The sequence below is a fragment of the Urocampus carinirostris genome, chromosome 13 (assembly GCF_059441175.1).
Source record: "Urocampus carinirostris isolate Australia breed hairy pipefish chromosome 13, RoL_Ucar_1.0, whole genome shotgun sequence".
NCBI classification, from domain to species: Eukaryota; Metazoa; Chordata; class Actinopteri; order Syngnathiformes; family Syngnathidae; genus Urocampus; species Urocampus carinirostris.
The window spans coordinates 8,357,399-8,384,740 of record NC_142361.1 but is presented as its reverse complement, the minus strand read 5'-3'; the positions used below and the strand labels follow the sequence as shown (position 1 = coordinate 8,384,740).

Here is a 27,342-nt window from a genome sequence, read left to right as displayed (position 1 = left end):
TAGAATAATATTTGTCTGTTGTGCTTTTGTATGTTTTCCTATTCTCTTCTTTGTGTTTCTGATGTGAAATAAAAACTAATTTAAAGTGACATTTTTAATATTAGTTTGAGGTGTTTTTAAAAACTTTAAAGTTAAATATTGTCTCTTTTAGGTATGTTTTAACAATGCCCAGCTGAGGTGAAAGAGCCTTTACATGCTTTTATCTTACTTCTATCAACGGTGTTCTGGCCATGAAGCCCATTATGCTGAAGGGAAGGAGGCAGGAAGGGGTGGGGGGTGGTACTGGGTCAGGGGGGCTCAGAGGGAGATCACGCGTGTGGTTTTGGTTTTCTTTTTTCCAGGATGAGAAAGGTGAAAGTAACAAACGACTTTTTCAAATACTGTCCAAACCTCTAAAAAGATGAAAAAGGAAAGGTTTACTTGGGCACATCAACATTTTTCATATATTATAAGGTGCAACAAAAAATTTACATCAACCACCTTAAAAACCTCCTAGTGTAAAAAAAAACGTCATTCATTAAAAATTAAAAAAAAAACATTTGAAAGATAAGCAAAAATACACAACCTTTCGTAGAAACATTTTTATCAAAAATACTCACAGGTCAAAATATTTGTTTTTATTTTACATAACATTAGGTTCACTCGAGGGAGCTAAGATGATTGGCCACCATCTTGCTGTAATGGGTACCCAAAAACATCAAAAAGGCTGGGCAAAACAAATACAATTGAAAATGCAACGGTTTGGTCACTTTGAGTCTTTTCTATTTCTTCTTGTGTTTTGAGGCACTCATTTTTGGTTGCACTACACAGTACAGCGATAACTACAGTTTTCCCTTAAGAAGAAAAATATATTCTATGGTTGAGTAGATAAACCTAGTTAAAATCAACAAAACTGTTGACCATTTTGCACGAAATACTTTGAAAAATTGGCAATTTTAGTTCATTTTCATTTTTTTTTTTGTTTTTCTGTCATCTAACAGGTAGTAGATCATTTTGCTTTTTTCAGGGATTAATTATTATCTTGATAGAAAATTTTCTTTAAATGACCAAAGTAATGTATATATCTATATATATATATATATATTTTTTTTTTTTTAACAATTTTTTTTAGAGAAAAAAAGATAATGTAATGTGATATTTTCTAATAAGAAACAAACATTCAATGAGAAAACAATACCAAATGGGGTATTTGTTTTTGCAGTTTTGATTTGAGAGAATTATTTTAGTAGAATTACAGGTGTGAAGTAACTGCAGACTGAACTGAAGTAATGTGCAACAAGAGTACTGTCACGTATATGCTATATGTAGTACAAAATCTTTTTTAATAATGAAACGAGATGGAAATGTCACACAAACGTTTTTATGTAGTTTAATAAGCGACACACTGGAAAAATAAAAATGTAGATTACCAAATACTTTTCCTGAAGCACACTATCACAGCATTACAGCTAGCTCAGTAGCCTAGATGGTAAGGCGCCCGCTTTGAGACTGGGAGGTCGGTGGTTCGCGCCCCGGCCGAGTCATTCCTAAGACTTAAAAAGTGGTCGGCGGCGCCCTCTGTTGGCTGCGGCTGCATCGGCTCGCTACAACGGGTCAGGTGCAATCGACATTTCGTTCTGTGTACATTGTTACACAGAATGACAATACAAGGAAATTATTATTATTATATTATTATTATGTTGTGGATTAGACGACACATTCTATTTCCCATTGATTGCATCTGAAAACACAATGCAAACACACACTCGCAATCTTTCATTGACACACAAAACTCACTCTGGGGTAGTGATGCAATCCTGAACCTTGCCTCACTCTAATCAGAGTTATGAGTCTGGGTCTGGAAAAACTCTCTTTGATAGCCTCGTGACCATCTTGTTCCCAGTGACAGACAACTCCCTCGACACACTAGGAGGTGTTCCTGACTAATGCTGAGTCACGTACAACGGCAAACCACATCGACTCATCAATTTCTCATTTGTCCTACTGTTGCAGGTGGTTCCAGCAAGTGTGTCCTTCAATGGAAAAGCGGCAGTGCAGAAGGATGTCACCCAAAGGCAGGTCGAGGAGGAGCAAGGCCACATACGACATCCAAAAATTCCTCCTGTCACCGACCCATTTTACTATAACCTTGACCCCGGTGGACGGCTGTTGCCTATTCAGCAAGAGTTTGGGCTGCCGTTAGATAGTGTTGCACCTAAAAACCATGAACCATCTTCTGTGAATTTCTGCAATGGATCTACCAAAAACCCGGAGAAACTTAACGGTGCTAATGTGAACGCTGGGTTTCACGCTGACCCTGATTATTCTCACACAACTGCAATGGCCTCCAATACACAACAGAGCATTATCTCCAGAATCTCCTCCCAGAACGGACTTAAGTCTACTGCATTTGACAAGTCCAGCCCGCTGAAGAGGATCAAACTGGAGGAAGATGAAGAGGAGATCACTAAGCATTTTGGCGATGTCTGCGAAGACCCTCTGTCAACTTTGGCAGCAGTGGTGTGTCTCTCTGTCACAGAGAGAAGAGGGCTAGAGGAGAAACTCAACTCACGTCCTACCACTCTTAGGTGCATCAAAACAGAATCGCGTGACTTGCACTTAATCAAGAAAGAATCCGACGACTTGAGGAATGACTTCTGTTACACTCACGGTGGTCTGATAAGGACTCCCCAGCAGATCAAAGGCGAATCACCTTCAAATGAGCTGTTGCCAAGCGTGCAGTCTTTGGCAGAGAAGAGGAATCTTAGCTTTGACCAGGCAATCGCTATTGAGGCCTTAACTCAACTGGCAGCTATACCTCACCGCACTCCGGTGTTCATTAAACCCGAAAGAAAGTGTGAACCTCATGTTGCTGTGCAAGAACCCGAATCCACAGCAGCAATCTGCTACAACAAAGTCTCAGTTATTAGCTCACCATCTCACCAGGCATCAGTGATTCGCCCGCCTGCAAGACAGGGCAATGTCATCCAGCGTTGCCAGAACCCTAGGCCAACTAACCTGTCTGGAGATAGTAATAGATCTCACTGCAGGAGGACTTATCAAAACTTTGCTTCCCGTATCATCAAGTCAGAATATGTAAGCTCAGATCCCAGTAGTGTGAACCTAGGTAAGGACCATGACCGGAACTTTTGGAGGGACCAGGAGAAACCGAAGACGATTAGAAACCGAGACGAAGAGGAGGTGGCCGCCCAATTAGCTGACTTGGCCTTCATCATTCAGTCCCGTCACAGCCAGCTATCCGGGGGCAATCAAGTCAAGGGAACCCCTGTGTCAGCGATTAGATACAATTACCACTCCCAACTTTCCCCTAATCATAAAAAGACCCCAGTAAAGAAAGCTAAATCAACTCCTTCAAAGGCCAGAAAGAAGACCAAGGAAGAACCACAAGAAGGGATCAACCGTAGGACCCCACTTTCAAAAGGCACGGCAAATGGAAATGCCTCCTATCGACGCAGAGGAAAGAAAACCTCTGTGCCTGAAAATTCCCGATCCCCCCATAGGAGGAATCTGTTTCTTCCACAGGCTCAAATTGATCTAAAACGATATTTGGCTGAAGCCCAGAAGGAAGCAAGGCAACTGTCGCAGGACAGTGTGCGGACTTACCACTTGAAAACCAACCAGAGCCTGGGCCAATTGTCTTGTCTGCACAATCCACTCCACGGCCATAGTCCTGCCGCAGAACTAAGGCAGGAAAGGTGTTCGTTAACTCAGGTAGCGCAGCCCTACGAAGGTCTGCCGCTCGGTGCTGACCCCAGGGCACATCACATTGGACATGCCGCCTTTCCCAGTCCTGCCAGCGGACTCTTTGGTGCTCAGCAGGCCCCGCCTTCAAACCAGCAGAGCTACTGCAAATTGGAGAGGTCAGGGCCTGTCACAATCTTGTCTACATCGGCGGATATTGATGCAGGACACTCAGCAGAGTCGACTCCGTCAAAGCACAGCGTCAACAGCTTCCTGGAGTCGCCCATGGCATTTCTGGACACTCCAACCAAAAACCTGCTCAACACGCCCTCGAAAAAGCTGTCCGACCTACCCTACTGTCAATGTGTGGGTGAGTTAAGGCTAATAGATTTGAACATCTAGTTAATGCATCAATCTTTAACTTGGTGCACTTCTACTTGAACAATTTAATTTGCCACTGAAGCTTTATTCAAGTGAAGGGATTTACTGTAAATAAATAACAGAGTCCTAAATATCCCACTTATTTAGCAAAAGTAGTACAGTGAAGTTCTGAGTTTGAATCTTTCCTCTATCCGTCTTCTGTATGAAGACCAAAATACGCGTATGGATAATACTATGCAGGTTTGTTTTTACATAAACGACCAATACCAGGCTTTATTTCAAAGTACTCCAGTAGAGGGGCCATTACAGATACTGTCTGGAACTAGATAGCTAGATAGATAGATAGATAGATAGATAGATAGATAGATAGATAGATAGATAGATAGATAGATAGATAGATAGATAGATAGATAGATAGATAGATAGATAGATAGATAGATAGATAGATAGATAGATAGATAGATAGATAGATAGATAGATAGATAGATAGATAGATAGATAGATAGATAGATAGATAGATAGATAGATAGATAGATAGATAATAAGTATAGAAAATGTTCATTAAATCAATGCAATATATTGTGAAAAAAAAATATGAGTGAGCGAGAACCTATACTAGGTAATGGAATCCATACTTGCAATACAATTGCTGACACAAGTATCAGCTGCCTTTAGTGACCATTGAACAATCAACTTAACAGGAATGAATCTGTAAATAAAGGAATAGCGAATTTTCATTAAACAAATGGAATACTAAGTAAGATGTTTATTTTGGTATTTAATTTATTCAGAGGGAATGGAATTTTATGTATTAATGGTATGTGGTATCAGCATCGATGACAACTCAAAATTTGGATATTGGTGTGAAAAATGTATGTAAAATTCCTGGTATGTAATAGAATTGAACCTAAATACCAATGCCATAAAATTCAATTATTATTTTGTAACATAGTTAAGAATTCCATTGCATTTTGTCAATTATTAAGGTCATAAATTCTGTCGAAAATGTTTAAAAATTCTTTCTATGTACCAGTTTCATGTGTGTTTCTTTAAAGCTTAAAGGGACAGTGTGTATGATTTAACCCTTCCTACTGGTTAAAAAAACTGATATACACTTATAAATATATATATATATATATATATATATATATATATATATATATATATATATATATATATATATATATATATATATATATATATATATATATATGTATGTATATATGTATGTATGTATGTGTGTGTGTGTGTGTGTATATGTAATGAGTGTAATGAATAATTAAAATTTTTCAATGAATGTTCAATTCCAGTTAATTAAGACATGTATTTATATCTAATTGATTGTTTTTTAATTGATTTCATTGTGTCACAAACACCCTTTGAGAGTTGTCAACATTCCATTACCTGATTGGTTTGCAAGAAACCTCATCGTGTGCTCTCGTGTCATTTGAGTTTAATAATTGATTTCTTTTAATCCCCTTCGCAGACCACATCATTGAAAAGGAAGAAGGTCCCTACTACACTCACCTTGGAGCAGGGCCGAGTGTTGCGGCAGTGAGAGAACTGATGGAAAATAGGTACAGTGACTCCTTAAGATGTGACAGCATTTATCCATAGTTTTGGTATCCATCTTAATGTCTATGTTGTTTATTGTCCTCTTTGACCTCCTCTACCAGCTTGCTACAAAGCTCTAAATTGAGTTAAACAGTCCAGTTTCATTAATAATCCAGGACATTAGTACAATATCCAACAGGCGATCTCGTTTATATTAGCCTTTTGACCGTTGCGTCGCTCTTACACCTGCATTTAAGATAAGTTACATCTAACCGTAGCAACTGCACTACTACAACGCTGTTAGTTTTAATGACACAGGACAAAGGCCAAGTGGAATGCAGATGTTTGCCTTTTTAATTCTTTTTAAACTGCAACACAGTGTGACAAACATTCAGTGATAATTGAGTTGGCTGTCTGTAAAATCCACCAGACATCCAGGTTTCCATATTAACAACAATTATGAACATAAAGTAAAGCATTCTCACAACATAACACTGTGATCGTAAAGTGGAAACTATAACAATTAACTGCAAAATACAAAAAAATCCCATTTGCTAACTGCGCTGCCCAATACGCACACATGTAATCAGCCTTGCAAAACTGCAGGCTCATGCCAATTCAGCAAATTTTGCTACCCTGAAGTAGGAAAAGGATGCAGACTAAAAGAAAAGTTCTATTACCTGCAACCAGTGTAGGGACTAACGCCATTATAAAAAAAACGCTGTTTCATAACAGCTTTAATTTTCAGTAATGAGGTAATCTATCTAATTACTTTTTACATTGTTACAACGCTGTTTTAAGGCCATTATCATTACTGGAGGGCAAAAGCGGTGCGTTACTTTGGCTGCAGAATGCCAATGGCGGGGTGTCCCCGTTTTTAGCGGTGCAGTTTTTCGCTCTCCTCCGAGTTTTTTGGGATCATGTCACCATTTAAAATATTGATACCATATAGTTAGATAGCAATTACAAATACAGTTTCTACTAAGCGCTGAAAAGAGGCGATTTGGTCAATGTGGCAACTGACTCACGTCGTTTACGAACGAAATGGAACCCACCAATCGAGAGCCGTTTCCCTTCCAGAGTCTGATGTTCCTCTTGTGATCGTTCAAAATGCATTTTTTTAGGGATTCTTTGCTGTTGACTTTGAGTTTGTTAGTTTTTTTTTAAGTCATTCATAATGACACTTAATAAATGGTAATATATGGATTAAAGAGGGCAGCATAGCAGCGCAGTGGTTAGCGCATGTGCCGTACAGTTCTGAGGTCATGAAATTGAACCTTCCTGTGTGGAGTTTGCATGTTCTCCCTGTGCTTGTGTGGGTTTCCTCCGGGCACTCCTGTTTCCTCCCACACTCCAATTGGCTTAATTGGCTGGTCCAAATTGTCCCTAGGTGTGAATGAGAGAGTGAATGGTCTGTCTCTGTGTGCTCTGCGACTGCCTGGCAACCATTTCAGGGTGTCCCCCTACCCAATGCTGGGATGGGCTCCAGCACCACCGCGACCCTAGTGAGGATAAGCGGTGCAGATAATGGATGGATATGGATTAAAGAACAGAAACAGCCTGAAGAGCCGTTTGGGAGGTGAAAAAGCCATCTCTAAAATCTCTAAAAACTTTCAGAATTCCCATCCCTTCAACAGACCATTCAAGTTAAATTTAGTTTATTCAACTCACTTTGTATTGTTTGTTGCACCTCAAGTGTAGAAAAAATGTATTGCTGTTCAAGTGCAATACATATTACAGCAGACCTTGGCACTCCGGTCCTGGAGGGCCATACGTCCTGCCAGATTTTGAAGTTTGCTCTTCTTTAACTCAGGTGATACAAATTATAACCTCGTTAGCAAGCTAGCAAGTGCTCGTTAACGATACTGGTGATTGGAATCACCTGTATTGGATCAGAGAAACCTCAAAAATCATGCAGAACATGCCCAGGTGTGTATTACAGGGTAATACTACTCAATTAGGGCAGCACGGCGGCGCATTGGTTAGCGCGTGTGCGGCACAGTTCTGAGTTTGTGGGTTCGAACCCCCTGTGTGAAGTTTGCATGTTCTTCCCGTGCTTGCGTGGGTTTCCTCCGGGTACTCCGGTTTCCTCCCACATTCCAAAGACATGCATGTCAGGTTAATTGGCCAATCCAAATTGTCCCTAGGTGTGAATGAGCGAGCGAATTGTCTGTCCCTGAGTGCCCTGCGACTAGCTGGCAACCAGTTCAGGGTGTCACCCTGCCCACTGCCCGAAGGCAGCTCGGATGGGCTCCAGCTCCCCCCGCAGAAATAGGATGGATGGATGGATATTACTCAATTACATGAATATTCTTTTGTTTTTAACTGTCTCAAATACTACTCCAAAAATTTCAAATTCCGCTTAAATATATTCTTCCCCATTTCTGAGTATTGTCCAAGACGCTTTGTTTTTTTGTCCGGGCATGGTGTGTTGAACAAATAATTTTAGTAATGATTGCTAATTTACTAATGCTCTGTTTGCCCCATTGTTTTGTTGTTCCTGTGTTAGCCACGCCCCCTCTGCATGTACTGTATACTGTTGGCTACTGATGATACACAACCGAATATACGCATAGACACGGACCCCTGATATGCACGTATCAGTAGTTTATTTTCTAGATGTAAATATGGCTTGGATGTGAATATATATGGTAGGGAGAAATTATGCGTTGTTTTACTTTTGGGACTACGCCACCATGACTGTTTTCATTTGTATTTTGTAGGTAGATACAGTTTAAAAATGCCCAACTCTCTTCAATATAGTTCCTAGCATTGTGTTGCTGGCGGATTGAGGGTTGGCTATAGCTTTATGAGTGCTGGAGGAACCATCAAAGAACAGAAGACATTGTTATTCCTGGTCTCCTTTTAAAAAGTAGCGTAATAACACACCATGTTATAACAACGGATGAGTTACAATATTTCATTAATAACGTGTTATGATAGCGTTTCAGGAACGCGTTCCTTTGTAATGAGTTACTCTCAACACTGACTACAACTACTACAGCATTTAAACCTCTACTATTTCCCTGTGATGAATGTTATCATTTAGCTGGTTGTGTGTGCGTCCGTTCCCCACCGTACATACTAACGTGTCAGGTACAGGCTTGGTGGAATGCAGTAAGGTCATCGCCAACCAACTTGCAGTTAAAAAAAAAACAAGCTCGGCATGGACATTTGACACACAAACTTAACACTGCATGCACACATGAGTGACACACACACACACAAGACACGTTGCGACGGGAGAACTAATGTAACTGACGTGAGGGAGTGTGTTTAACTGCAACACTCCTTGTGTTGTGGGTGTCAAGCATTTCGAGTTGTGTTTGCCTTCAGGGGAACGCTTACATCAAACACCGAAATCACCTGAATATAAATTGTCAAGACTGAAGCTGGGTTACACTGAGTTGGTTTGAAACGGGAATTCGGCAAGAGAACAAGACAGTTACCTTTTTGTTCTCCTTTCAGGCAAGAAAAAAAAAGCCAAAGAATTTTAAAATCATCCGTTTCTCAGATTTTGTTTTTTTAGTGTTTTATCTAATTACTAGACCATAGTCTTCACTCTAATCACGTGATTTTTTTTTTATTGGTTTAAAATAACAACAGTTTTAAGACTAGAGGGTAGTTGTGTCTCAGTAGGCTTTGGTAGTAGTATTTTTTTTTTAACAGAGGGAAAAAAAAGAAACAAATCTCTTTGTGTTGTGGGCAGTAATGTAGAGTCATGGATACACAAAGAAGAATTACTGAGAACTCAACAAAGAGCAGCAATTTACTCATTTTTAGCATATTTGTGTTTGTGCTTTTCAGAAAGGGTTACAAGTAGGGATGAACGATAACTGTTTCTTCCTACGATTCTGATAATCGATAAAATCCTGCTTCTGAGGACAAATGTCAATGGCTGATAGCATGTAATATTTCAAAAATGAATACACGAGAAAATCCAATTATATTTATTTGTATCTTTATTTTCTACCTCCTGAGCGGCAGTAGCTCAGGAGGTAGAGTGCTCGTCTTGGGATCAAGGGATCCCAGTTCGAATCCCGGCTTGTCCGTGTTACATGTCGAAGTGTCCTTGGGCAAGACACTGAACCCCTAATACCCCCAATAAGCAGGTTAGCGTCTTACATGGCTGCAATATAAGGCCGCTATTGGGAAATGTGAAGCACACTGTAAAGCGCTTTGGGAAGTCATTGACTTGAAAAGTGCTATATGAATGCAGATCATTTCATTTCATTTCATTATAAAGCTCTGGACAACATGTCCCCGAAAATTATGTTGGAGAGAGTACAGGCTTAATCAATCAATTACTCAATCAATCAACCAACCAATCCATCAATCAATCGATCACTACTTACTTCACCAGTAATTACTATGACTATAGTAAGATATTTCTATGGTAAACAGATACGGCAGAGTGCCTTTGCACAGGTAAGATCACACTCACGGCCTGCTCAACTTACGTTCACCTTATTTTATGACCAGCATGTTGCAGCCCGACAATATTGGCGGCTTCTCTACAGTAAACATTAAAGAAGTGTTCCATAGAATGAAAATAAGAATTAGAAATATCAACTGCTGTATTGTCTTTTATAACAACTTTACAGCAAGAATAAATGTGTGCACTCCAGGATAAACATGTAAAAAAGACCTAAAGGAGAAAACTAAGATAACCAAGAATGTTTGGATAAGTATTACTGAATGGCTCACGCCCCAAAATGGAAAAGAGAAATCCTAGCTAACTGATTAATTGTAGTTTGATCCAGTCTGGTGCATTTCGGCTTAATAGGTTGCACGTTTTGCCGAGACAGGAATAAAAGAAAATATTATAAATTGCATTTAGCCTTTCAGTGGTTCAATGGTATTGTTTTTGCTTGCAACGAAAGGCACTGGTGATTCTAATGGAGAGGGGTTGCCTGGGCTGGGGGTGTGGCATGCGGACAGTCAGTTTCTTGGTGCAGAATAAACATAATGTTCTATATTAGCTGCCAGCACCCAGCTACCAAGTATACCAGGATGGATCCCGCCCTGACAGTAAAATGACAGCCGATTCCAGAACAGGTTACTCAAGCATTCCTATGAAATGGCATTATCTTAGTTGTTCATATTAGTAGCTCTTACAAGTCAAATAAACATGCAAACCATGATTCATGGATAGGGACCTGCTTGAAGCAAACATGAGTGCTTTTTTGCACTATGATGACTATTTTTGCACCAAATGCTTATGTTGACCATTTTTTGCACTTTGATGACTATTTTTGCACCAAATGCATATTGCACAAACCCTACGATACCAAACTGTATGTAACATCCTATATACAGACATTTCTTGGGTAAATTTTGTGTACATCATAACTATAACCTTGTCCTCCTTGTTTTATAACCTTATCTTCTCTGTTCCTTTATCTTCTTGGGTTTTTTACCTCACTGTGAATGTGTGAAACTGGAGTGTCATGCCCAATTTCGTTGTCACAATATGTTAACCCATTTTGCAACAATGACAATAAAGGTATATTCTATTCTATTCTATTCTATTACCTTTGGCCTATTACCGACGTGAATGTCTCTCTCTCTAAAGCAGTACAATACATTAATATATGTACACTAAATTTTGCTTTTGTTGAGTACAGAAAAGTAAAACATTTAGGACACTCATTTGGACTGTATCAGATTCAAAAAAATTAAGCACATGCAAATATTTTTAACCCTCATGTTGTGTTAGGGTCTTCATTGTGTCAGGACCAGAACGGCGACAGGACCTACTTGCATGCGTTTCTTTTAAATTTATTGGTAAGAAGGGAAAGGATAGTACACACGATCCGTAGATCGCTGGTTGCGGGGAGCAGGATGCTCAGACGTGGAAGTGGTATTTCCGTGGCGAGCGATGGCGGTGTCGAGAGCGGAAAAAAGCAGATCAGTAGCCAGGACGGGGGAGCAAAAATACCTCCAAACGTGTCATTGTTGCTTTCTTCCATTGTTAAAACCTATTTCATAGTCGAGATCAGAAAAGGGGTCGGAGCCGGGAAACAGACGGGAATCAGAACAGGAGAGAGTCAGGGTCAAAAAACTTGCCTAGCGTAAGCTGAGGTTTGCAGACGGATTGACAACCGGTGATAGAAAGATGGGGATTTAAAAAGTGACAGGGAGCCAATCAGCGTCCGAGGCAGTTGGCGCCAAAGGAGCGGGAACAGGTGCCTCGTATCAGTAATCATGACACATGACCCATTTCAAGGTTATAAAATGTAAACATTGATGTGTCTCAGGGGTCATAATATTAAATAACAATTGGAATATATGGTTATGAATGCATACAATGTTTTTAGGATATTTTATTAACTATATTTAGTGATACTCCTTGCTTGTTGATGGTCATGACTGAGTTAGACCCCGTGCCAAAATTGACCTGCTAACCGGTTAGTGATGCCAATTCCTAACACAACATAAGGTTTATTTATGTTTATGGCTATTTTTTAACAGACAAACATTTTACACAATGCATACACTTATTTGCTATGTGAGATTTGCGCTTGATTGGCCTGAATTTGCCACATTTATGTACAAAATAAATCATTAATTTCAGGCAGGATGTAAGGAAAACTGAGATCACTTGCACTCATTTCTTGGTTTTTATTGGAAGTAAGGAATGACAAGACGTGAATCTTCGATCCGTTGTTTGACGGATTGTCGAGACTTGACAGGCGGGTGAAGGCTTGGCGGGAATGGTCGCGGACAGGCGTAGTCGTCGTGTTGTTGGTTGGGGCTGGAGAAGAAGGGCGTCGTTGTGTTCGGAAGAGAGATCAGGAGTCAGGCGGGCAGGGCAGGTCATAGGCAGATTCGGAAACGGGTCGGCAACGGAGATCAGGTAGAAAAACAGGAGGCAGGCAAAGAGTCGGAGGTACGGGCTTTCTAAGCAGATGGCAACAGATCGCATAGTACAATCGGATAAAAGTGTTACCGGAAGCTGGGGATTTAAATGTACAGGGTGCGCCAATCAGCTGTCCTGGCTGTTGGCGCCAAATCCTGAACACAGGTGTTCCCGATCCGGGAGATTGTGACAGTTAATGTCTCTTGTGAACACTTGTTTTGCAGATATGGAGCAAAGGGAAATGCAGTGCGGCTGGAAGTTGTTGTCTACACTGGAAAGGAAGGAAAAAGCTCCCAAGGATGTCCGATTGCTAAATGGGTAAGTGATAGCCACATGTAAATATATATTTACCATATTTCCCGCACTACAAGAGAACAGATTCTGAGGCGCACCACCAAATACTAGTATTCTGTAATATATTTTTCATACATGAGGCGCACCGTACTATAAGGCACATTAAATTGAGACTATATTAACAGTTATGTATTACCGGTGGACTCTTAATACACTTACGGTATAAATTCATGTAAATGATTGATCAGTCAATAAATGTTACTGTACATAATCGCAAGACATTGTATGCATGCAACACAATTCTAATCCGGGTTGCAGCTGTGAGAGCACCGACACATATCACTAGACCACCAGTGATACAGGTGACACACGAAAAGGCATTAGATTTTTTCTTATTATGTCACTATTTTTACTCTCTGTGCCGGAAACACTTATTTGCATAGTGCATTTTGTTCTGCATTCTGATAGATTAAACAGTATATCAACTACTTCACCTGTGCTAATAATACTATAATGATACATTTTATTTCCGTCCGTTAATAGCGATGCAGTTTAATATGTATTCATACTAAAGAGTTTCTTTAGTATTTTGTTGAAATACTTTGTTTTCTTTATTCTCAATCATTCATTGATAAAGAAGTGAAGAGACTATTTAACCTACCAGGATCCACTAACAAAACAGTGTGTCTGTCACCGTAAAAATAGTGTGATCATGAGGTAAGATCTGATGCCTTTTCGTATTGTACCACTGAAGGTATGGCGGTGAAGTGTCGACACTCACCCGTTGTTTAAATTCAGTTGCATGCAAAGTTTTGAAATTTTGTTTATGAATTGATCAATTATTGCACAAATACGACTACACACCGTAAAACCTAATGTATTAACGAACACCTATAATTATCTTATCGATGTCCAATCTTATCCTCCGTATTCCGTGATTTATAGGACCCACTGGGCTACAATGCACAAGTGCGCCTTATAGTCCAGAATACACGCTATATAGAATATATTCTTTTTAATAATGGAGTACGTGTACAGTACATTATAGTAGTATGCAGTACATCATAATGTCCTGTTTTGTAAAAATAATGGAAGTTTTGTTGTACAATGCTGGGACAGGTTGTTCGGCGAGGAAGTGAGCAGGAGAAGCTGCTGTGTTTAGTGCGACAGAGGCCGGGGCATCACTGTGACACGGCCGTGCTGGTCATTCTTATCCTGGCCTGGGAAGGAATCCCGCGGGCGGTAGCCGACCACCTCTACCAGGAGCTCACAGATACCCTCTTCAAATACGGCTCGCCCACCAGCCGACGCTGCGCTCTCAACGAAGAGTAAGTGCTCATGCTACGTGTATGCCAGATCTTGCAGAATGCTGTCATCCTCCGTACTTAAAGTAAGTTAGAGGTATGCATTTAGGAAAACAATACACGCATAAATATATGACAAACTAAAAAAACTTTTTTTAAAAATGGCAAAATAATATACAAATCGCATAGATAAACGAATAAATTGCATTTATGTCATATATTCATGTGTTACAGTAAATCCTCACTATAACATGGTTTACTTTTCAGTTTTGCTATTTTACTGATTTGCATCATGCATTGGGTTCTGCATTCTGATTGGCTTAACAGTCCCTCTACTTCTTCTCTATCTTTGCCTCAATAACGTTGTAGTTTGATATGTACACATGCGTAAAACAGCTTACCAATTTTATGTTCAGATGTGCAAATTCTCTCTCAATTTCAAGTCTGTCTAAAACCAATAATGTCATCAAAACATTCGGCACTGACAAAAGTATTTAATTTTATGTAAATTGTAAAAAAAAAATGAAGGTTTCTAACTCACAGGTTTTGGAAAGTGTCCGCTGCGATAAACAACGGTTCACTTTACATGATTTAACTTTGTGTTTAATTTATCCATATGGCACATATTTGTGGGTATTTATGAATTTATTTGTACATATTGAAGGATCGCTTTTCTATATTTATGTTTCTTATATCTCTGCACTGTCACACATCTGTTCAGTGTTTCCTCCAGTTGCTTGAATCCTGATAGCCTGGGACACAGGGAATTTCTGTGAGCCGCACCCTCATCTTTGCTTGTTCATGCCTTGTTTTTCACCGCACAGCCGAACCTGCGCCTGCCAGGGTTTGGACCCGGACACCTGTGGTGCATCCTTCTCCTTCGGATGTTCATGGAGCATGTATTTCAACGGCTGCAAGTTTGCCCGTAGCAAAGTGCCGCGCAAATTCCGCCTAATGGGTGACTTAAGAGAGCAGGTAAAGGACTGCTGGCAAGTCTGCAACTCGTGGACTTTTTACACATCACGAATGATGATGTGAAGCTTGTTAAACTTGTTACTCAATGTATCATCTTAAAAATACCTAAAATATTGCCAATTTCTTAAACATACAAAATGTGAGGAAATGCTACATATTTGTTGCATTGTCTTTATATATTTGATTGGTATATTCCAATTATTTTGCGAGATAATGCTTTTTCAAGACAGCCTGTCTCGTCTTTGTCATTTGGCCAACTATTAATAAAAACAGCCAACGACCCCAAAAACAAACTCATGAAAAGCCACTATCGCCTACCTCCAAGCAGAAATGAGCAGTATCCAATTGCTGTTTAGTTCGGAGCTGGCCTTACATGTTGGTGAATGGGTTTCACCATTTTGAAAGTGTTGTGTTCCTTCAATTACATCACAACTCTTAAGGAAACCAGCTAGATTAGTTAAATTTGAGACTAAATTTCTCTAGTCCCCTGGCGTGTGGAATATTTTGCAACATATTTGCATAACTGTGGGAAAGAACACTACACATTCTGTGCTTAGTTGAATAAATAATTTCTGTTTGGGAATACCTTAAATGATGCATTGCAGAGCTGGTCATTTATTTTTATAGCGATTAACGCCTGTAAATATCTTATTCGACACATTTTAGGAGGAGAAGGTAGAGAAAAACCTCCAGAGTCTTGCCACTGAACTTGCACCACTGTACAAGTGCCTCGCTCCTGAAGCTTTCCAGAACCAGGTATAAAACATCAAAAAATTAATTTCACATTTTCACTCTATATTGGTCGTCACAATGCAAAAAGTCCAGTTAGAAATAATCCAATTAAAAATGTTCTAAAAGCAGAAGACTTTGTTTAGTTTCAATTGTATTCTTTCTAGCTGTAATTATTATTCTTGTTTTAGGATTTGTTTGATCTTTTTTTTCGGTTACAAGAATTGTACAAAAAATATAAATTGCCAGGTATTCAAATTTTGAATGTATGATTTTTTCCCTATTTTACCATGTACAGTGATACCTTGGTCCTTGACCATAATCTGATCAGGATAAGTGCTGAGAAACAATTTTTCCCACGTGAAGTAACAGTATTTATTTTCCTACGTTCTTACACATTCCAAAATACCCATGATTATAATAAAACATTGATAAGTTTATTCTGTCTTTAATATAGTACACTTTCAAATGAGGTCGTTTTTGGTGCCAGTTTATTATTTTAACTATTATACCTCACTGTTGTTAATTATTTGTACTATTATTCTTTGTTTACATCATTGTCACTATCTGCTAATAAAATTGCTGTTCTTTGATATCCACACCCTTTATGATGGATCTGCTTTTTGTAACCTGGTTGATTTAACAAATAGAAAAGTCTGTGGGTAGAGTTTTGAAACAGATTTGGATTTTGGTAATGCGAGCGGTTTTTGTACAGTCCTCTCCTGTTCTCCTTGCAAGTTCAAAATTCATGGATGTCTTCTCTTTTTGTATTCAGTGCCTGCTAAACTATAAACTTATCAAACATGTACCTAAACAATCATCCAGCCATCCATTATCTGCACCGCCTATATTCAGTAGGGTCGCTGGGGGGCAGGGTACACCCTGAACTGGTTGCTAAAAAATCAAAAATACCCCAAATATGAATAAAATGTGTACCTAAAAGACAATGATTATTTAAATGTATAGATATCATGGATTAAACATAACAAAGGTAAAAATGTAAAACATTTTTAAACCTTTTACTGTACCTTTGAAAAGCGGTTCGATAGTATACATTCGTACAGCTTTGACGTATTTCGCAATCATTTCTTTAACTTGATAGTTGTTCTCACTGTTTTCCCTTTTACCTTCCTCTCATCACATACTTTCTTGGGACTCATTATTATTTGCAAAAAAATGCACGAAATCACAATCAATTCTCAACACCTACTGTTAAACTGATGATCTCTGAAATGATGCTACTCGATTCTCTCACTTGGCCACGCATTTGGCTATGTTTGGGGTTGTTCGAGTTCTGAGTCTTTGTTGTAAACCTGAAACTTGCATATTCCCCGGACTATAAGGTGCACGTCATTACAAGACACCCTCAAAGTATTCCTTCATGAGATATTTTTTTCATATACAAGAGGCACAAGGCACAATAAGTTACAACTTCAGTAAAATGAGGGTTGCATAAAAACAATTTAATAGAACAAAAATATAAAAAAATCTGGTTTTACAACCAAAATAATTTGATTCATCATAAATGGTTACCATATTTAGAAGAAAGTCATTTTAATTATTTATTTCCAATTTCTGGTCTAATTGGCACATTACATTTTTGGATCAAATACCGATTTGATCAAATACAGTTTTTCAAGCATTGAGGTATCACTGTATTTTAACTTTTACTTTTATAAAATAAGTTAAATTAATACAAATACATAAAATTATCTGACCCGTGCAATATCAGAATATTGACTTGGGATCAAGTTTTAAATGTTTTGTATTGTTTTTACCCTGTCAAATGATGCCGCTTTTACCTTTTTCAGGTGGAACAAGAGGACAAAGGTGACTCCTGCCGGCTAGGCTGGAGAGGCGGTCGTCCTTTTTCAGGGGTCACGGCTTGCGTGGACTTTTGTGCGCATGCTCACAAGGACAACCACAACATGAATAATGGTAGCACTGTGGTAAGCAAGCGTCAAACTTTATAGGACACATTTGTTTGAAAACACCAAAACTGTGGTGTGGAAAAAAGATGACCACCACTGTGCTCCAACTTTCCCAATGCTCATTCCTTAATTTCATTACTATCATGGTTGGGAGGACTACTTTAAAAATGCAATATGATACAGTTTCTAGTGACCTGTTGAAAAATGTAATCAATAACATAATCTGAATACCATAATATTGCAGTAATATAATCTGATTACTTTTGATTACTTTTGGATTTCTCCAATACCAAATATGTTAATAAAAGACAAAATAAACATATTATAAGTAAAATTACAAAAAGGTTGTTTAAGCTAAATAAACTATGTAACACTGAAAAAGAATTAGAGGAAACCAAGGTCAGTTATTTGTTAGTAGTCCTACAAATTGCTCAAATTTTAATCACACAGTATAGTGAAGGATGCCTCTCGTCTCAATAAACTGGCGAGGAAAGCGAGCTCTGTTGTGGGCACAGAGCTCGACAGCCTGACAACAGTAGCTGAGAGACGGGCACTGAAAAAGCTGCAGTCAATCATGGACAATTCATCACATCCACTACTCAGCATTATATCCAGACAGAAGAGCAGTTTCAGCGACAGACTGCTGTCACTGTCTTGTACCACGGACAGACTGAAGAGATCTTTTCTTCCTCATGCCATGAGGCTCTTTAACTCCACCCGGCGGAGTAAAGGCCCACATTAAACCACACCCCCTACATTGCATATTACCGTACTTTTATTGCAGTGTGTATTTTATGTAGCACTATTTAAATACTCTATACACCACGCTACAGTGGGTATTAGCACGTCACATTGGGTATTTGTATATTGTATTCCTTTTGCTTTATTATTGTATTGTTCTCAGCGAAGGGATGCTGCTGGAAATGTGAATTTTCCCTGCGGGGATGAATAAAGTATCGATCTATCTATCTAGTTTATTAATCAAAAATAAAACGTTCCCATTATGAGCACATTAATGTCCACTTTCTAAATTTCCATCTCTGGGATGTCTTGTGTCCAAGTTCTTGTTTTATTTGTTTGAAATTGGGATGCCAAACCTTTTGACAGTATTCAGATTTACAAGGCTGTCCATTCATCTTAGATTGACTGGTGTCCCCCTTAGTCTGATGTCAGTGCCGTGTATGTATATTTACAAATTATGAACATAAAGTGAAACATTCCCTCTACATAAAAACTCTGTGATCAAAAAGTGGATTTGAAAAGACAATTCAGAATACAAAACAAAGACAATCAATCAAATTTAGAAAATATCCCCGAATGCATCATTAGAACATGACTGCGCTAATACCCACACACGTGAGAAGCCCCAGTCACACCAATTCAACAAAATGAGTGCAACATTGAAGGACGAATTTAATAGAGACTAAAAGAAAAGTGCTTTTACTTGCAACACATTGTGACAAATATGCAGTAGGGGATGAGTTGGCCGTCCATACAGAATACTATGATACGCGTCGTGTGTGCGCCTCATCTATCTCTATCTTGTGTCAGTGAATTAAATTATGATAAACACAATTCGTTATGTGTATATATATATATATATATATATATATATATATATATATATATATATATATATATATATATATATATATATATATATATATATATATATATATATATATATATATAAATCCAAATACAATTGTAATCCTGCAGTTATGTTATTCTTATTCTGTAATGGAATAGAATTACATTTTTATGTATCCAACATACATAACGTCGTTACCTGTATTACGTTAACCCCGAAAAATACAAAAATAATTATATTAATGTTTTCATTCAGGTTTGCACTTTAACGAAAGAAGATAACCGCGCGGTTCGGAATATCCCGGAAGACGAGCAGCTCCATGTTCTTCCACTTTACAAGATCCACAACACAGATGAGTTTGGGCGTGTTGAAGGGCAGTGGGCCAAGATTCAAACGGGTGCCCTGCAAGTTCTGTCATCCTTCCCGAGAGAGGTAAGCAGACACTGAATTAATATGACCATGGCACCATTTATAGACTGTAATAAGACTTTTCAAAACCTTTTTATCTTTCGTCTGTAACTTTTTAGGTACGTCTGCTAGCTGAGCCAGTGAAATCAGCCCGCAAAGTCAGACAAGAGGCTCGTTTAAGAGCTCAAGCTGAGAAGCTGGAGAAAAAACTCGGCTTGAGCCCCCTCACAAAAACGAAACGGGAAACCCCCACAAGAGGTGGTAGGTCAAAGTATTTGCTTATTTTAAGTCAACCATACGCCAATCTACCTGTTGATCATCAGCTTTGTATACCGCATATATTCGAGTATAAAGCGCACAATTTTCTGACTTAAAAGTAGTTTTAAGTTTGGTTGTGTGTTAAACAAGGGCTGAGGTGACACACTTAAGCCTGTGTCAAACCACATGGGGAATTTGGCCTTTGGCTGCAGAAAGCCAACTGTACCGTGCCTCCACACATCTGAAGCTGTTTTCAGAGCTTGGCTTTCAGCTCTACCCCAAGATGTTTACTTCACATGTTTTTGGATCATGTAACCACTCAATGTGGCGACTACTTGAAAGTCTGATAGCAATTAACAAGACAAGCATATATTTACTATTCCGCCAAAAAAAACGCAAACGAGGGCTGTGTCACCTAAATAGTGAGCCCTTGAATATCCAGACGACAGGGCCAGGGTAACCCTACTAAAGAACAAAGGTGGATACTCTGCTCCTTAAGGGACACATGATTTTGAGATTTCTCTGCTCTAATACAGGTGATTCCCAAAGACCAGGATTGTTAACAAGCTTCTGCCAGCTTGCCAATAAGCTGATAATTTATATCGCCTGAGTTGAAGAAGAGAAACCTCCAAAATCATGCATGACGTGCGGCCCTCAAGGACACTTGACGGTTGGCTGTGGGCAGGAACGCGGGGGGAAAAAAACGGTTGAACGACACTGAGGCCGTGACAGAGGTCCGCTCCTCGCTGTCACAATAACCCGCAATGTGTGTATGAGCTGTAGTTATAATGATGATGCAGAGAATCGTAGCGCACATGACATCACACACCCCAACACTGCCGCTGGGGTATACCGTTGCACAAAGTTCACACTCCCCCTAACACCCAGCCGCCTCGCATCATCGTTTTTCACTTACAATGCTCAGTATGAGCTGAGAAAAAGTCAAAACAAAATTTTATACCAATTTTCAATAAAAAATTTGTGGTGCGCATTATACGCGTTTGCATGCTATACTCGAATACAAACATGTTGTTTCTTCGACAATAATAATGTAGACAAAACTGTTTTTCTCCTGGTCTGCAGGCAACACCTGATGACAGGGTGGCAGGTCCTAGTCAGTGAAGAGATGATCAGCATTAGTCAGCAGCAGTAGAAAAATGACTGCATGGGGAAGGAAAGACAAAAGGAATTAAGTGACAAGAAGTAGGGACAGAACCAGGAGAGACAGGAGGTGTGACACAGACGGAGCAAGCTGGAGAGAAGGCAGTCCAACCCATACACATAGTTTTTACAAGCCTACTAAATTGCAAAAAAAAAAATAATAAATAAATTAAAAAAAAAAAAAAAAAAAAAAAAAAATATATATATATATATATATATATATATATATATATATATATATATATATATATATATATATATATGTTCGTCTTTACCTGACAGGCCAGCAAATACAGTAGCGTAAACTAGATGAACCATGATATAGGACGATAGGATTATATACCATAGATAGGGGGTTTACAAGAATGCACACAAAACTACGTACTTTAAGATAGTGTACATAAGTGAGCACAAGTAAAAACAACCATTGATCAAAAAAAAGCCTTATAATATTTACCTTTTTATCTTGGTTTTCTCAATCTTTTTTAAATTAGATATAAGTAAAATATTTTTTTTCCACTTAAACAGCTTCACCGAGGATCTTTGATATGGTACCCTGCAAAAAACGGAATACTAACAGGGCTCTATCGGAAGATAACTTTGCTTTTTTTAAGTTTTATTTTTCTTATTTGAACATTTTTGTATTAAAAAAGAATTGAAAAAAGATCATTTGTCTATTTACAATTTTGTTTAAATTACACTAAATTTGAAAGGTAAATTGTGCAACATTGTCTGTAATGGCATTTCATGTTGTCGTCTGAGGTATCATTACAGTATATTTTACAAAGCCGTACAACGTGGCACTGTAATCGAGTATTATGGGAATGAGTTCAGCTAAAACAACGTTGTACAAGGATTGACCAATGGTGTGAGCCTTCAAAATAAAACAGACTGCACAACAGTGGTACCGTGAGTAAAAATATTGTGATCCTGAGATAAAATCGAATGCCTTTTCCTATGTAATCCAGCTCCCCTGTGGTCTAGTAATGACACAGTGGGTTTAGGCTCATTATTACAAATGATGTTATTATCATTAATATAATTTTGTTCGGGCCACGAGAATATTTTCAGACATTAAACCATCGCACAGAAAAGGTTTCCAACCAGCATTGAGGCCTCAGTGGGAGGTCCAAATTGATAGGCTGAGGTTTAATGTTATGGCTCTTTGAACTAATTTCAGCAATCATGAAGCATGCTTGATGTCAACAATATTTCCTCTATTATACACCCTTGAAAACCTTTTTTTTTTGCTTTCAAACAGAGCAACACACCCTTTACAAGGTATCGCCTCGCCCGACGAGCGTGGACCGATACCAGGCCGGCACTTTCAGTCAAAACACCAGCAACCACCACCAACAGAGGGACATCACGCCCCCCAACCATCAGCGACACTTATTTGGACCAAACCGCTCGGTCCCATTGTATCAGACCACAAACGAAACCACAAACGGTTACCCTGGTGGCTATCCCGAGGCGCACTCTCCCCTGCAGAGACCCTCAACCAGCGTGAGCGCCCCTCCACCTTTATCCCCACGGGCTGCGTCCGAGGGTCTCTTCAGCCGGCTGAACGGACTGCACGGGTTCGAGGAGGACACAAAACAGGATGAGGTGTGGTCAGACAGCGAGCACAACTTCCTGGACCATGACATCGGCGGTGTGGCAGTGGCTCCATCGCACGGTTCTATCCTGATTGAGTGTGCTCGGCGGGAGTTGCACGCCACCACGCCGATTCTCAAACCCGACCGTCGCCACCCTACCCGCATCTCCCTCGTCTTCTACCAGCACAAGTCTCTCAACGAGCCGGGCCACGGGATGGCCATGTGGGATGCAAAAATGGCCAAGAAGGAGCGAGAGAGGGAGGCGGAGGAAGAAGAAGAGGCTAGAATGAGGATGGGTGAGAGAGACAGCGGAAAAGAGGGGATGCAAGAGGGGGGAGGATCCAACAGGGAGGCCGTGTTGGGGTCCAAGGATGTTCCTACGAGGCAAACCTGGACGCTACCGAGAGACGGGGTGATCACCGCGTCCCCTTACGCACTCACACAAGTCACAGGTCCTTACAACAGCTGGACGTAGTTATAACTCATATACACTATGCTTATTCTTGCCTTACCTCAGTCAACTTGAGACTGCTTCTCCGGTTATTTTCGACCTGGTTTGAGTCATGCTCTTCTGATCCCCTTCCATAGAAAGCCTGTAAAGCAGTGGTCGGCAACCACCGGGCTGCAGGCAGGCATGTATCGTTTGATACCAGACAGCACAGTAAGAAAAATAAGTTGCCCTCCCTTTTTGCTTATACCGTCTTTATCCCTTTATACATATTTTTTTATTTTTTCTGATCTATTACAACATTGTAAGACATGGCACCCCAATAGAGCATTATGGGAATGAGTTCAACCAAAACAGCATTGTACAACAATTCATCAATCACGTGCGCCTTCGAAGTAAATAAAGCGAGACAACTTGGTATAGTGAGTAATTATAGTGTGATGATGTGAATTTTTTTTTATGCCTTTTTAACGTCATCTAGATCCCTAGTAATCTAGTATCAACATTGGGTTTAGGCTTATTATTATTGTTATCATTAGTATCATCTATTTTATGAGTGCGTCAGGCCGCGAAAATATTGACAGCTATTTAACCAGTCCAGGGTATTGAACATGTCGCGGACCACTTAACAATAAGCTGAAAGCGGGGGTCAGCAACCTGCGGCTCTAAGCCACATTTGACTGTAGAGCTGCTGCCCTTTGGCTTCCTGGAGCTTTTTCCGGACTGTTTCAAAATGGAAAAAGATTGGAGGATTATTTATATATTTTTCTGTCATTTTGTGATTTTCTATAAGAAGACTAAAAGAACACAAACATTTCTCACATTTTAAAATGTTTTAAAAACCTTGTATTATAAATTTTAAGTATTTAATCCATTTGGTTTCACTTTAAAAACAGGTTTATATAAGGCTTTTCAATTTTTGCCGCTCAAGACATTTTAGCTTTTTTTGGACCGTCATGGCTCTTTCAACATTATCCCTGCAATAGACTACTACGGGTCTAGATGACATTGGAAAAGGCATTAGATTTTATTTTATCAACACACTAATTTTACTAAGGGTACCACGTTGTACAACGTTGTTTTGGCTGAACTCTTTCCCATAATGCTCCATCAACAAGGTTGTACAACGTCGCACCCTGAGTAAGAATCGTGTGACTGTCATCTACAATCATCGCTTAGTTACAGGTCATATTAAGGAATGTAAAACCTCTGTATACACAAATAGATACAGTATAAGCAAAAAATGAGGCCATTTTTTTTCTTTCTCTATGTCCCGGTACACAATCCCCAACGACCCGGTACCGCTCCGAGCCCCGGGGGTTGCCGACCACTGTTCTAGACTGTTTATTCACTATTCTTGATCTAATCTTGAAGTAGGGTGACGTTACAGGACAACTTCGGTATTTAGTAGGACAGCTGCATGTTACTAGTGAGGCATTATTGTACATTTTTTGGCACGCTATTAGGAAAGACATTTATTCAACATCCTTCTTACATACCAGTACGCACTTTGTCCTCACTGGTAGGACAATTACATTCACAAATGAGGCAGAAACTACTACTACTAAAGCACTTCATTTTAACTTTAGTAGCACTTTTTTTAAAACCCTTTAATATTTGCCAAAAATGTCTAGAAAATGGTATATAACATCATGATATATCTATATCCCCCAAATAACTTTAAATAAGACTGATACAGTATTTGCCCGATACCGATTTTAACTATAGGTCCCCTACCGTTGTGAACTATGGCGTTTTTTCTAGACTAGTACTGTGCAACCAAAAACTACCGTTGTCCTAGTAGTTACGACAAAAACTGTACTATTAACCAGGCCTTTAAAATGGCATTGAGAAAAAAAAAATAATGTCAGACTGAATCAACAATATTCAATCAATGATATCCAGCTCAAGGTCCTCATACTTGTGTCCTATTAAAAATATAGAACAAATATGGTATGCTGTTAACCAGAGTGGAAAAACAGAGTTAGTTCACCTCATAGTGCTCAAATTGGAAAACGGATATCAACATTTATTTGGTGTATGGGTTTATGTGATCTTTGGCTATTGAACATGAAAGACCAGTAAATGAAAATGACTGTGAATTACTATTTGTCGACTCGTAGTGCCTTTTCTAACGTACTACGACAACCCCAATTTCGTTATCAAATAAAATCTCAAAAATGTTTTTCGTACTAGTAGCATGCAGAGTGCATATTTGCCCCAAATTATGCATGAAAATGCCAATAAAAATGATCAGTCAGTCACAAAAGTCCTATCAGTTTACTAGGATGTTGAATAAATACTCAAAAATTGGGTTTTACTTCCCATTTTTTTAAAGAGAGTATTACGTTTTGAATGGTGCTTTAAATCATTTAAATAAGCATTTTGCTTATACCGTCTTTATCCGTTTATACTTTTTTTTTTAATTTTTTCCTATCTATTACAACGTTGTAAGACATGGCACCCCAATGTAGCATTATGGGAATGAGTTCAGCCAAAACAGCATTGTTCAACAATTCATCAATCACTTGAGCCTTCGAAGTAAATAAAGCGAGAAAACTTGGTATCGCGAGTAATGATAGCGTGATGATGTGAAAAAATGGTTTTCGTACTAGTAGCATGCAGAGTTCACATTTCCCCCAAATTATTCAGGAAAATGCCAATAAAAATCAGTGAGTCGCAAAAGTCCTATTAGTTTACTAGTATGGTGGAAAAAATCATTCTAGGATGTTGAATAAATACTCAAAAGTGGGGTATTACGTTTTGAAAGGAGATGTTGCTTTCAAGCATTTAAATAAGATGTTTTAAACTGGTTTTATCCAAACGAAATACCGTACATACACGTGAAAAACAAAAACCATGATTATTTATTTCTGATCATTTTTATTTAATTATTGGTCTAAGCCTGTTTACTGCAAGAGTTCTAATGATAACCCGATGCATGGTACTTTGCTTTTTAATTCTAGTTAAAAGTGCTGTTTTACTGCCCACACTATAAACATGAATACATTATATTTTACTACAGATGATCTCATGTAGCATAATGGCTTTACACATGCTCCCCCCGGTTGCTGTTATCAGTGAAAGATATGGTTCGCTTTCTGGAAGCTTGCTAAAAGGCACTTTTTTGGTTGTTTTATTCTTGCTTACTTAAAAATGGCCCAAAATCTTTAACCGAATTAAATGGGTAAAGATTTTGTTATATTACTGTTTTGTTCTAGAGTTTTTTCAAACACTTAAAATTCAAAGCAATTGATATTTATGTCAACGACCGAGTGCTTATAAAAAGCGGCACTTATTTATATGATCATGTTCTTGGAATCTGGATTATAAAATTTTGGATTTTGTACTTGCTGTACATTTTAATGATCTTTTTTAAAAAAAACTCTGTTATGCCAACATATTTCCAGTTTGTACTGTATTTACATCCCCAAAAGACTGCAAATCGAGGTGAAAACATTCTCACCTGTCATGACACCATTATTTATGAAAAGTTTGTCTCATTTTCATCCGAAAGTCTACAGTTTTTAATCTGAATTTGAAATTCCAATCGTTTATTTAAGGACTCTTGGAAGAAAAATCTGCACAAATGTCATACGACTGGTGATGTAACTTCCTCTTGGTGCTAATAGGACTAGTTAGTTCCTTGACTCAACCTGGTTTTATACTGGTGCTCTTTTTAAAGTGAAAACGATGTATTGGCGTCACTACAAAGATAACGCTGTTGTGACACCTATTTTATCATGATGTATTTATTAAGTGCAAACCGTAGTCCCATTCCAATGTTTTCGGGACAACAAACGCGCAATGAAATGAATGTAAGCATGTTGGAATCAGATGATTTACAGGAATCTCTACAGTTTTTGTGTCAGTCCACGGTGCAAAATTACATAAGGTTTAAGAATAGAATAACCACAAAATATCACCAGCATTGAAAAACATTTAAGGGGGATTTTCTTACTGATTGAAATGTGTAAATACGTTAAATGTATTGGTTTTTGTACTGTGTAGACATTGGGTTCTTTTGCTTTTTTTGCAATATAATTATTGTATGTTGCTTTAATAAGATTATATCCGTTTTAGACATAAATTTTGCATTTCTTTTATCAATATCTGATCTCTTTTTCAGGATTGTGAAATAAACTCATATTTATATTTTTAACTCAA

The 27,342-nt window shown here is 38.7% G+C and overlaps 1 protein-coding gene across 1 annotated transcript in view; it reads left to right on the top strand.

Moving 5' to 3' along the window:
• The window catches only part of tet1 (tet methylcytosine dioxygenase 1), a 64,800-nt gene extending 37,458 nt beyond the window's left edge, over positions 1-27,342 (top strand). The window contains exons 3-12 of the mRNA XM_088351902.1: positions 1,993-4,051; positions 5,549-5,639; positions 12,703-12,796; positions 13,892-14,100; positions 14,901-15,051; positions 15,718-15,807; positions 17,592-17,729; positions 19,558-19,734; positions 19,830-19,971; positions 22,391-27,342. Of these exons, the coding sequence (XP_088208028.1) occupies positions 1,993-4,051; positions 5,549-5,639; positions 12,703-12,796; positions 13,892-14,100; positions 14,901-15,051; positions 15,718-15,807; positions 17,592-17,729; positions 19,558-19,734; positions 19,830-19,971; positions 22,391-23,202 (3,963 nt within the window). The 3' untranslated portion in view covers positions 23,203-27,342. The remainder of the gene's footprint in view (positions 1-1,992; positions 4,052-5,548; positions 5,640-12,702; positions 12,797-13,891; positions 14,101-14,900; positions 15,052-15,717; positions 15,808-17,591; positions 17,730-19,557; positions 19,735-19,829; positions 19,972-22,390) is intronic.